This window comes from Phyllobates terribilis, unplaced genomic scaffold, assembly GCF_046119375.1.
Source record: "Phyllobates terribilis strain yellow unplaced genomic scaffold, ASM4611937v1 Scaffold_11__3_contigs__length_659146591, whole genome shotgun sequence".
Taxonomy (NCBI): domain Eukaryota; kingdom Metazoa; phylum Chordata; class Amphibia; order Anura; family Dendrobatidae; genus Phyllobates; species Phyllobates terribilis.
In genome coordinates, this window is record NW_027362771.1 from 545,752,582 (window position 1) to 545,765,950 (window position 13,369).

General features: G+C 43.9%; 1 protein-coding gene across 3 annotated transcripts in view; it reads left to right on the forward strand.

The window, feature by feature from the left end:
- The window catches only part of LETM2 (leucine zipper and EF-hand containing transmembrane protein 2), a 44,151-nt gene extending 31,596 nt beyond the window's left edge, over positions 1 to 12,555 (forward strand). For 2 of the 3 annotated variants that reach the window (XM_073653948.1, XM_073653950.1), the window contains exons 9-11: positions 5,618 to 5,707; positions 8,353 to 8,412; positions 9,761 to 12,555. In XM_073653948.1, the coding sequence (XP_073510049.1) occupies positions 5,618 to 5,707; positions 8,353 to 8,412; positions 9,761 to 9,787 (177 nt within the window). In that variant the 3' untranslated portion in view covers positions 9,788 to 12,555. The remainder of the gene's footprint in view (positions 1 to 5,617; positions 5,708 to 8,352; positions 8,413 to 9,760) is intronic. The other variant, XM_073653949.1, reaches the window with a different exon arrangement.
- The last annotated feature ends 814 nt before the right edge of the window (positions 12,556 to 13,369 follow it).

A 13,369-nucleotide genomic window follows, 5' to 3' on the forward strand; every position in this document is an offset into this window, starting at 1 on the left:
CAGGCGCCTAAACAGCTTAAGCAAAATGTGAGACAACCGGAGCAACGGTCCATCATCAGAGCCACAGCAGTGGGGGTTGTACGAGTGCCGGCAGAACCGGTCAGAAGAAATCTCGTGAATCCACCTCCGCCAGATGGGAGCATTCATGTGAACGGCAACCACCGCCTCCGGTACCCTAGACTGAACGGCAGTGTGGTGAGTGATCTTCGTGGAAGTTCACCTTAGTAATGTGCTCTTCTCTGGTTTTTCTCCTTTTTCTCTTTTCATTTCTTTCTGGTTGTTGGGAACCTAAAAAGAGTAGTTCCAAGAATAAGAATAAAGAGTGTGCATTATGTAAAGTTAGCCTTCCCAGCTCCTACGCTAAGAACCTTTGCTCTGAGTGTATCCAGAAAACTATAGCAGAGGAGTCCTCTAGCTTTTCTATGGATTTAAAAACCTTAATCCTGACGGAGGTCAGGGATTCCTTAAAGAACTCTCGTAAGAGGAAGAAGTAGAAACAGGTTTCCTCGGACTCAGAGGAATCTGTAGAGTTCCGTTTCGCGAGGGAATATCCTTCCCCCTCTGACCTCTCGTCATCATCTTCATCAGAGTCTTCTGATGATGATGGAGGGGGTAGGCCTTGTTTTTCGGTGGACAATACTGAGAGATTGGTCAAGGCTATTAGAGTGACTGTGGGAATTGCCGATGCCAAAGCTCCCAGGACAGTTCAGGACATCATGTTCGGGGGCTTAGATCAGAAGAGGAGACGCACATTCCCAGTTAACAAGAGGATCAAGACTCTTATAGATAGGGAGTGGAAAAAAACAGAGAGGAAAGACCAGCTGCCTTCTTCTTCTAAGCGGAAATACCCTTTTGAAGAGGAGGATGCAGCTAAGTGGGACAAAACCCCTAAAATTGATGTGGCCATCTTGAAGTCCTCGAAAAGATCCACACTGCCCTTTGAGGATTTGGGGGCCCTCAAAGATCCGCTCGATAAAAAGGCTTAGAGCCTCTTCTAAAACAGGCCTGGGAGTCCTCAGCAGGGGCTCTGAAACTGGCAGTGGCGGCCACCTGCACCGCCAGGTCTATGATGATCTGGCTACAGCAGTTAGAGGACCAGATCAAAGGGAATGTCTCTAGAGATAAAATTCTGTCGGATCTTCCTCTTTTGCAGGGGGCGGCTGCATTCCTTGCAGATGCATCGGCAGATTCAGGCTGGCTGCCAGGTCAGCAAATCTTTCTAATGCAGCCCGTAGGGCATTACGGCTCAAGAGCTGGCCAGGGGATGTGCAGTAAAAATCTAAACTCTGCTCAATCCCATGTGAAGGGGACTTTCTTTTCGGGAAGGCCTTAGGTGACATCTTGGATAAGGCCGCGGACAAGAAACATGGGTTTCCTACTGTATCTGTTCCCCAATATAAGAGCTCCTTTCGGAAGAGGAAATATAACCGGAGCAAGTTTTCCAGGGACCAAAGTAGTTGGAGAGACAGGAAGCTGAATAACAGAGGCTTCATGTTCGGGGGTCCATCCTCCGAGAATAAGAAAGCCCCTAAGTGAAGGACCTCCCCAGGTAGGAGGAAGGTTGTCCCACTTCCTTCCCGCCTGGGAAAATATCTCATCCAGTGCTTGGATTTTAGGGATAACGGGAGGGGGCTGAAGTTGGAGTTCGAAACCATTCACAGAGGCACCGTCAGGAATTCAGCTCCCAGAGGCCTAAGGGAACAGATGGCCCTGCAGCGGGAAGTACTCGCTCTGGTTGTGAAGGGGGTTCTAGTAGAAACACCAGTACCCGAGCAAGGGAGAGGGTTTTACTCAACTCTCTTCCTAATAAAGAAGCCGGATGGCTCCTTCAGAATCATTGTCAACTTGAAGAAGCTGAACGACCATTTAATTTACAGGCCATTCAAGATGGAGTCAATAAAATCGTCCATAAAGATGTTTCCAGAGTGTTATACGTGCGTCCTCGATTTGAAGGAGCCCTTACTGCCACGTCCCAATCTTTCCTGCACACCAACAGTTTCTGAGGGTAGCTGTACAGTTCGGCAAGCACATAAAGCATTTTCAGTTTGCAGCTCTTCCCTTTGGCATCTCCATGGCTCCAAGGGTTTTCACAAAGATTATCCTGGAAGTCACAGCGCATCTGAGGGAGAAGGATATCCTAGTCATCCCTTACCTGGATGATTTTTTAGTGGTGGGCAGATCAAAGCAACTCTGTGCACTGGCTCTTGCGGAAGTCATGGCCAGTCTAAATGGCCTGGGTTGGATTTTAAATTTAGAAAAATCAAGACTAGAACCAAAAAAGGTTCAGTCATTCCTGGGTCTCATTTTGGACTCAGAAAACCAGACTTGTCTTCTGCCACAGGACAAGAAATTGAAGATCAGTGCCCTCGTATCACGCGTAATCAGCAATCCATCCATGACCTTGAGAAAGGCAATGTGTCTATTGGGTACGATGACATCTTGTATCCCAGCAGTTCAGTGGGCCCAGTTCCATTCCAGATTTCTACGGCAGGAAATCCTGAGAGCAGACAAATGGCTCAGAGGTCGCCTGGATGGAAGAATATCCCTTTCAAGTTTAGTAATCAACTCGCTGGATTGGTGGATGAATCCGGTAAATCTATCTCCGGGGGTTCCCCAGAAGGCTGGGGAGCTCACCTGAGAGATCACTCAATACAGGGCCTCTGGTCAGACAGCAAGACGGGTCTCTCCTCCAACATGAGGGAGCTGTTGGCAGTCAGAAACGCGGTAGTAGAGTTCAGTTCTCTTCTTCAGGGTCAACACATCCGGATAATGTCGGACAACCGAACGACAGTCGCCTATATCAATCGTCAGGGGGGTACAAGATCCCTTCCTCTGATGTTAGTAGTGGATCAGATCCTTCATTTTGCGGAGAGTCATCTATTCACGCTCTTGGCGCTTTTTTTATAAGAGGAGAGGAGAACGTAAGAGCCGATCTTCTAAGTCGACACATCTTGAAACAAGGAGAATGGGAATTGAATCCAGCGGTATTCCAGCAGATTGTCGGCCGATGGGGACAACTTCAGATAGATCTGTTTGCAAACAAACGCAATTGGAAAACCAAAATCTTTTGCTCCCTGAATCCAAAAGAGAAGCCGTTTGCGGTGGATGCGCTGCAAATTCCTTGGGACTTTAGCCTGGCCTATGCCTGTCCCCCTCTAATGCTGATCCCTACTATCCTAAGGAAGATCCAAGAAGAACAGGCGAGGGTCATATTGATCGCCCCGTTTTGGCCCAAGATACCATGGTTCACTTGGATGAAGAGGATGTCCCAAGTGGAACCATGGGTCCTTCCGGACACCCCAGATCTTCTCCTGCAGGGCCCAGTCTTCCATCCCCAAAGATCAGGCCTGCATTTGACGGCCCGGATTTTGAAAGGTCACTACTAACACAGGAGGGGTTTTCTCCTGGTCTAGTTGCTACTCTACTGGCGAGTAGGAAGCCGGTGACTACTAGGATTTATGGCAGAACCTGGGCTAAATTTCTGTCTACCTTGGGTCAGTCCGCCAACGGGAGGGTTCCTATTGGGGCCATCCTGGAATTCCTTCAGAAAGCCTTAAGCACGGGGTTAGCCACCAGTACCCTTAAGGTACAAGTATCAGCTCTGGGGGCACTATATAATTGCGACTTGGCAGCAAATAGGTGGATCATCAGATTCATTAAATCTTGCAGTAGATCTAGACCCATTCCTACTCCAAGGATGCCTCCTTGGGACCTTAATCTGGTTCTAGAGGCGCTAACCAAGCCTCCCTTTGAGCCCTTAGAGAAAATTTCGGAGAAAATTCTCACCTTAAAAACAGCCATGCTGGTAGCTCTAACGTCAGATCGTAGGGTTAGTGATCTACATGCGCTGTCAGTAAACCATCCGTTCACTCAGGTGTGTATGGATAGAGTAATCTTAGGCCGGGTCTGGTCTTATCTTCCAAAAGTAGCCTCCAAATTCCATAGGACACAAGTAATTACTCTCCCTTCCTTCTATCCTGACCCTAGAGATTCTGAGGAACAAAGGCTTCACACTTTAGATGTTAAGAGGGTATTAGTCCAGTATTTGGAGGTGACGAAGGCCTGGAGGAAAAGTGACGCCTTATTCATCTCATTTCAGGGGGCTACGAAAGGGCTTAAGGTTACAAGGGGGACCATAGCTAGGTGGGTCAGGGACACCTTTGGCTTAGCCTACTCTTCTAGCAATCTGCCAGTTCCAGAGAACCTGAAGGCCCACTCCACCAGAGCGGTAGCTGCTTCCTGGGCGGAGAAGGCGGATGTGCCCATCGACATCATATGTAAGGCGGCAACTTGGTCACCCCCCCTCTACATTTTACAAGCATTACCGGCTTGACCTTTCCTCTTCTATTGATCTGTCCTTTTGGGGAGGAAGGTGCTGCAAGCGGTGATCCCTCCCTCTTGTGTCTGATCTCTATAAATCTCTCAGGTGGTGCTGTCATGGGAGAAGGGTAAAAGATCCTAGTTACTTACCGGTAACGGGATTTTACAGAGCCCATGACGGCACCCTTTTAATTCCCTCACCTTTATCACTTATGGTGTGCACTTCTTAGGGTGTTTTTATTACGAAATGTTTGGGTGGTAGTTATCTACTAACCTATTTTTCGGAGGCCCTCTCATGCTCTGAAACAAAAACTGATGCAGAAGAGAGGTACCGCCTTTTTATTCAGTAGGTTCCTGTCCTTGGTGGGCGGATACTCTCTCTCAGGTGGTGCTGTCATGGGCTCTGTAAAATCACGTTACCGGTAAGTAACTTGGATCTTTTTGACCCCGCCAATAGTCTAATGTGTATGGGGGCCTTCCGTTTCTCCTCCCGACATCCTAACTGAAGGATCTGCCACAGGTACGTCACTTATATCGTATCTGGATGGGGAGCAAATGAGGAAATAATTTACGCAAAGTCCTTAGGATACAAGGGGACGGAGTATGACACTCATAAGAATAATGTAACTTAAAGGGGCACTGGCAGCTCCCCTACACCTAATAAACCGCCGCCTTGACTTTAAATAGGTTTACTGGATACAGGAGAGCTGCCAATATCCCTTTAAGCAGAGGAGCACAAGGAAAATTAACTTCCTAACAGGCAATGAACTGTTTGGAACAACTTGTATTTCTTACGCTCCACAGACTAGTCTATATCATTTCCAATAGTCATTTTTTTCCTAAGTAATAGCACTGAAAGGGATTGTCCTATAAACAACTTGTGTCTCCTTTCCACAAAATAGATGATAAATGTATGATCGATTGGTAAGGGTACTAGCAGCAGGATCCCCAATCTTGAGAAAAGGAGGCCTATAGTCTCCTGTTTGAATGGAGAAGTACTGAGCATGTGCGACCACCACACCTAAAGACAGGAAGTGGAGCAGGGGTCGCACATGCTCAGTTCTGCTCAGTTCTGCTCAATTCATACAAGGGACTATGGGCCTGCGTTCTCAAGATCGGTGGGAATTTTAGCAGTAGGAGCACTCGGACTTTGCACTGGTGAAGGGTCTCAGCAGCTGAGGATAGGTAACGGGGGTCCCTCTTGATTGTAGCAGAGCTATTTCAGCTAATGTTAGTGTACGGAGGATTTACCAATAATGCATCTTCCATATATATAAAATATGTTGTATGTATTCAGCAGGTACCAAAGAGCAGCCCTCCGTCAGCACAACTTACAGACTCTAAGGAGACGTTAACAGACCCGGCCCCTGTCTTACAAGATGTGAAGGTAAAAAAAAAAGTTTAAGGGATTTGATTAAAACAACAACGTTCCTTTACATCCCTGATTAGACAACCATGAAGCTTCTCCAATGTGTTCTAGTTGCAGTTTACTTTATGTCGACAATTCGGGGCCGTCCAGTGATTTATTACCAGTCCTTCAGTACCTCAGTTGTTGTGCCATATTGCTCCTGGATGGATGGAACCTGACCTTAAAAAAAAAAAAAAAAAAAAAATCTATATACAGTACAGACCAAAAGTTTGGACACACCTTCTCATTTAAAGATTTTTCTGTATTTTCATGACTATGAAAATTGTACATTCACACTGAAGGCATCAAAACTATGAATTAACACATGTGGAATTATATACTTAACAAAAAAGTGTGAAACAACTGAAAATATGTCTTATATTCTAGGTTCTTCAAAGTAGCCACCTTTTGCTTTGATGACTGCTTTGCACACTCTTGGCATTCTCTAGATGAGCTTCAAGAGGTAGTCACCGGAAATGGGCTGCCAACAATCTTGAAGGAGTTCCCAGAGATGCTTAGCACTTGTTGGCCCTTTTGCCTTCACTCTGCGGTCCAGCTCACCCCAAACCATCTCGATTAGGTTCAGGTCTGGTGACTGTGGAGGCCAGGTCATCTGGCGTAGCACCCCATCACTCTCCTTCTTGGACAAATAGCCCTTACACAGCATGGAGGTGTGTTTGGGGTCATTGTCCTGTTGAAAAATAAATGATGGTTCAGCTAAACGCAAACCGGATGGAATAGCATGCCGCTGCAAGATGCTGTGGTAGCCATGCTGGTTCAGTATGCCTTCAATTTTGAATAAATCCCCAGCAGTGTCACCAGCAAAGCACCCCCACACCATCACACCTCCTCCTCCATGCTTCACAGTGGGAACCAGGCATGTAGAGTCCATCCGTTCACCTTTTCTGCGTCGCACAAAGACACGGTGGTTGGAACCAAAGATCTCAAATTTGGACTCATCAGACCAAAGCACAGATTTCCACTGGTCTAATGTCCATTCCTTGTGTTCTTTAGCCCAAACAAGTCTCTTCTGCTTGTTGCCTGTCCTTAGCAGTGGTTTCCTAGCAGCTATTTTACCATGAAGGCCTGCTGCACAAAGTCTCCTCTTAACAGTTGTTGTAGAGATGTGTCTGCTGCTAGAACTCTGTGTGGCATTGACCTGGTCTCTAATCTGAGCTGCTGTTAACCTGTGATTTCTGAGGTTAGTGACTCGGATAAACTTATCCTCAGAAGCAGAGGTGACTCTTGGTCTTCCTTTCCTGGGGCGGTCCTCATGTGAGCCAGTTTCTTTGTAGCGCTTGATGGTTTTTGCAACTGCACTTGGGGACACTTTCAAAGTTTGCCCAATTTTTCGGACTGACTGACCTTCATTTCTTAAAGTAATGATGGCCACTCGTTTTTCTTTACTTAGCTGCTTTTTTCTTGCCGTAATACAAATTCTAACAGTCTATTTTGTAGGACTATCCGCTGTGTATCCACCAGACTTCTGCACAACACAACTGATGGCCCCAACCCCATTTATAAGGCAAGAAATCCCACTTATTAAACCTGACAGGGCACACCTGTGAAGTGAAAACCATTTCCGGTGACTACCTCTTGAAGCTCATCAAGAGAATGCCAAGAGTGTGCAAAGCAGTCATCAAAGCAAAAGGTGGCTACTATGAAGAACCTAGAATATAAGACATATTTTCAGTTGTTTCACACTTTTTTGTTAAGTATATAATTCCACATGTGTTAATTCATAGTTTTGAGGCCTTCAGTGTGAATGTACAATTTTCATGGTCATGAAAATACAGAAAAATATTTAAATGAGAAGGTGTGTCCAAACTTTTGGCCTGTACTATGTATGTAATATATATATATATATATATATATATATATATATATATATATATATATAATATATTCTTTATTTCACTGAAAAATTAATCAGAAAAAAAATTGTTACGATTTCTCTTTTGATTTGGAGAAGTCTGGTGGAGAAGTTAGCGTCATTAAGTCTGGTGGCTAAGCATAGTTTGGGGGTTAATATTTTAGTTTGGATGCCTCCTTTAGTTAGTGGTCTAGAGCATTTCAGGAGTTAATATTTGATCCTTTCAAGGGTTAAAGGGCTTTTTTCAGAGACCTATATATTTTTGGCTTAAAACTAGGTCATCAATATGCGGTCGGTGGGGGTGTGACTTGCCGCACCACCACAGCTGAGTACGTTGTGTAATGGCAGTGAATGGTCACACAAGCTCACTCCTGGCCCATAAAAATGAATGGGAGCAAGCTTGCAGTACCTCTTACAGCCACTATGCAATGTATGGCACTGCAGCACCTTTAATGATCTGAGGTAAGAACATGTCATTTGTCATTGATCTTAATAAAACCCTTTTAAAATGTTAGTCAAAAGATATTAAGTTATCCCCTATCTATCGAAAAGGAAAACTTACCGAACACTGGAGATTCAAACTACTGGGAAATGCTAAAACCTATCACTGCAGATGGCAATGCACAATTACCTGAACCCATGCAATCATTGCCCATGGGGCTGGATTTCCCAAATGTTCCCGCACTAATTGTACATGACAATCCCAGTCCCTGACTCCGGTATTGATGTGTCCACATCTGCTTTATTGCAGGAGGAGAATATTCCACCAAAAACTCTCATACAAGAGTCTACACTCCAGGCAAAAGAAAGTGTAAGTCCTACCAATAAACCATCAGTCTGATGTGAAGGCTCCATTTTTCCGTGTGAATATTTTAAAGGGTGGCCTCCTTCTCAGACATCCCCTGTGTTGCTTTTACTTAGAGTGGTATTTTGGAAATACTCTGAAAAGGTTCTGTGATTTGGGGATGGGGGGGGGGCTTTTCATATTCCCCAAAAGAAAATTTTCAATTAAAGGCATTGTCCAGCCTTAGAGTGACTGCAGACTTGTAAATCCTCACATTAAGCGCACAGCACGGTGTCAGGATTCTCCCGCAATGTGACCTCAAGTATGTGATTTGCATACTTCTGGTCACATTCCAACAAGACGTGTCCAGCCTTGCTCAATGCAAGTGCACGTCTAGTTGGCATGTGCATGTAAGCAAATCACACACTTACAGTTAAGCGCCCGCCACTACTAGGTCTGGAATTGGAGAATCCTCACAGCGCTATGTGAGGGTTCACAAGCCTGCAGTCACATAGATTGATTGCAGACTTTTATCCTAAGGCTGGGCAATCCCTTTAATATAAGGAGGGTGGGACTTACTTTAGTTTTCTCTTGACCAGAATGGAGAGCTGTTACAAAGAGCTCCTTTTCCTCTGGAGGACCTGTCCTGTATTACACATTGTGTAATACTTAACTTCTCCTGCGGGGATGCTGCAGGGAAACTGAACACACACCATCAGTACAGATTATAGCTGATCACTGAGGATCTCAGCCGGGAGACACTTCATAATCAAGGGATTCTTTTGACAAGTAGGGATTTTTCATAATATAGAACCCTTTTTATAGTTTATAGGTGCTGTCCACCTTACGGGAATATTTTTTCTTAAATGCATGTATTTGAAGCTAAAAAAAATAATTTTTGCAATTGGGTTTCATTAAACATTTTGCTCTGTTTGCATTCTGTAGCTTCTGTCTATTGCTCTCTGCAGAATGAGTTATCTGAGAATCTGTCAGCAAGCTCATTCTGATTGTCTTACAGGATAGCCTGTACCTGTTTTTCTGACCTCATCTCAGCTGATTTAGGACCACAGACCACATCAACGTTGAATGTACAGGGAAACAAAAGACAAATCGTGCAAAAATTTTAATGAAACCCGATTGCAAAAAAATGTCATTTAGCTCCAAATCCATACATCTTTAAAGGGGTTGTCCGGGACTTTAACATTGATGGCCTATCCTGGTTTGATTTGTGGGAGTGCTGGTCAACCTTATCATTTTAGTGGAAAACCCCTTGAATTTGTGTGAAGGACCGCTTACATAGAGGCCTCCACTGCTGTGTATTGGGGTCTGGCGTACGATCTTGATTTTTCACGCTATTACTTGCTTGTTTCTACAGGCAAAAGCCAGCGCCAATGGAGTGTAACAGGAAACGGGGGTCATCCACATGTCCTATTGTGTCACTTTATCAATCATAAGTCCAAGCATGGACTTAGTTTTTTTAAAAGACCCCACCTCTGGGACCTGCAATGTCACGTGACCAATCTTCTACTTCGACTCTGGGGGGACGGTCCCGGTTCCTGCTGAATATTTATGGAATTCTAACACGTTCTCAATCGTTGGGGGACATGCCACAAAAAAAAAAAAACTATTACCACGTGTAAAAAAGAAAAAAAGCCTCAGTGGATGCATCTAATCTCCACCCTGTGCATTTATTTTTATATAATTAATGGATTTGTAAACTTGGAAAAAAATACATATATATTCCCCCATCTGTATTGGAGACTACAGATTTCACATGTGCAATAAATCAGCGACTACCTGTAGCAGCTATGGGGCAACTCTGAAATTGGTGCAGCTCTCTCTGCCTCTACCACAGAGGGAAGTCCCAGCAAGTCTGGTCAATCAGCTTTGGATCGGCAGCTGGTGGCATCTTCTTTGGTGCTAGATTTCACCTCTCGCCACGGAAAACTCTCCAGAATATGGAACACTTTGGACTGAAAATGGAGGAAACTTTAATATCTTAGCTTGGAGTCTCTCTATAAGGGATCTGGGATCTCTCCGCACCTCTCTAGCACCTTTTCCTTTGCCGTTACTCCAGCTGTTCCTCCTGGTCAGTGGAGTGTAGTGTAGCCTTTCCCTACTCTAAAGCTAACCAATCATAGTGTGTGACAAATGGGATGGTAATACCCAGCTGTCAATGTATTCATTTATTTCCAGGAGGAACAACTGAGGGACTTTACTGATCAAATGACTATTTTTATGAGAAATGCCAAAAAAACTTTGCACCACATTAATTATGGGAATAAGACACTTTTTTTTTTTTTTTTTTAAGCCTCACTCGTACAAGTGGCCGCAGATTAGCAAATAAAGGCACAGCCTAAAATTAGAAATTAAAAATCTGCCCCAGTGAGTTTCTAAATTGGACAAGGGAAGTGAGATGATGGCTTTTTTGTAATGTGCTTCAATAATTTATTGAAAATGTGCCACATAAAAAGAAAATATTTGATGGGCACCGCATCTGGGGGTTTCCTGTACTGACTGTGGGGCGGGTTCAGGAAAATGATGTCATAATCTTGATGATGTCATATAACCAATCATATGATGTCATGATGAACAATGTATCTTGAATTAAGATCACAGAAGCTGCAGGATCCATTGAGGAAAAGGGTAGAAGACCAGAGAGAAGCTTAAAGAAAAGCATATTTGGACTGTATTATATTGGAGAGGCATCGGGGACTTTAATGAACCTGGGAAAACTACATTAAATAGGTGCTATTCACAAAATGTCATATTTAAAGAATATGCATTATTGCTACAATGTTTTTTAAATATTGAAACATTTACCTTCTGCAGCCTATGTGTATAACAATACAAAGCAAGCTGCAGAATGCTGCTCACTGTTAACTCCATTAATAAGCTCTTTTGACACCTGTCTATAGCATATTGTCTGCTCTTCCGGATGCTCATCTGATCCGACATCTTTACTATTAAAATAAACTTAAATGAGATGTCTGTTTTATGATCATTTATGACAGCAGAGATTGGGGCTACAGATTGGGCTGTGAAATGGCTGTCTTAGCTTAACAGCATTCTGCAGCTTGCTGTGTACTGTGTTACGTAGTAGCTGCAGAAGGCAAACAAGGGATCGGGGGCTACTGAACAGGCTGTGTGATATCTGTCTCAGCTGAACAGCATTCTAAAGCTTGTTGTGTACTGTTACGTAGAAGCTGCAGAAGGCAAACTAGGGATTGGGGCTACAGACTGGGCTGTGAGATAGCTGTGCCAGCTGAACAGCATTCTTCAGCTTCTTGTTTGCCTTCTGCAGCTTCTATATAGCACAGTAAACAAGATCGGGGCTACTGAACGGGTTGTGTGATAGTTGTCTCAGCTGAACAGCATTCTGCAGCTTATGTACTGTTATGTAGAAGCTTCAGAATGCAAACGAGATTCTCGCTACAGACTGGGCCCTGAGATAGCAATCTGCAGAATGCTGTTCAGCTGAGACAGCTATGTACTGTGTTGCATAGAAGCTGCAGAAGACAAGCAAGAGATTGGGGCTGCAGACCAGGCCGTAAGAGAGCTATCTCAGCTGAACAGCATTCTGCAGCTTGTTGTGTACTTTATGAAGAAGCTGCAGAAAACAAACAAAGGAACAGTTTTAATAATAATGCATTTCAGTAAAAAAAAAAAACATCCTTAAGAGTCTCCCTACCCATTAATTAGTAATATTCTATTTAATTGGTAATTAAACTCCATTTATGACTGTAAAGCCTCATTCAGACAGGCGTATTGCAGCCATGTGTTGGATTTTGGTTCTTGTATAACACCCTGAATCTTCCCATCTGCTCCCGCCACCCCCTGCCATGCAGGGCATTATGTCAGAAAGGATATGGACTGTTTTATACAGGTTGAGTACTTCAGGTAATCGGAAAACACCGTTATGTAAATGCGTACATATGGATCTGGATACTGTACGGTTTTGGCTTTGACTTGCTATATGTTCATGTACGTACATTGAATATATTGCTGCAGTCGGGTATAAAATACATAAATCTTTAGTGCATTATTTTACGTGTTTACAGGGTGCACACTGTTTTAATGTTTTGGACACTATAATAAGTTGTGTTTTTATGTTCGGTGCCCGTCAATGGGTGCCATATGCTGAAAATAAAATGACATTTACTGTTTTTAGGGTTTTACCGATCTGTATGATCCGTGCTGCTGCACCCTATTAAAGTGGCTCTTTGTTTCAATCTCCTATTTCTTCCGTAAAGGGGATATCCAGTACCTCTCACTTCCACATCAGGGGTTATGTAGAAGCTTCAGAACATAAATGAGATTTTGGCCACAGACCGGGCTATGAGATAGCTCTCTCAGCTGAACAGCATTGTGCAGCTTGCTATGTACTGTGTTGCATAGAAGCTGCAGAAAGCAAACAAGATCAGGGCTACAGAACGGGCTGTAAGAGAGCTGAACGGCATTCTGTAGCTTGTGTGCTGTGTTATGTAGAACCGGCTAGGTCTCTTGCCGGGTGGGAACGAGACCTGCCGGTAGGTGGCTGTTGACTTCATGGTGGCCATGCCTCTTACCTCCTGATGGGAAAGTGAGAGATGATGGATAACCCCTTTTAATGATTGACGCATTCAAGTTAAAGGCAAGTGGTAAAAATAACACCAAAATTAGATCTGTAACACTAAAAATGATCATAGAATTTATTTTTCTTTGACGATCAGTAGGGCACCAAAGTGACAGTAGGATTGGACAGGAAGGATTTTACTCTTTATTTTAAAAGGGTGCTAAACAAAACATCACATGGAAAGGCTTCTGTATAATACCTAAAGGGAATCTGTCATCAGGTTTTTGCTGTTTAATTTGAGAGGAGCATAATGTAGGGGCAGAGACCCTGATTCCAGAGATGTGTCACTTTCTCAGCTGCTTGCTGTAGTTTCAATACAATCAATGTTTTATCAGCAGGAGATTATTACTGCGGACTAGGTGTCACATT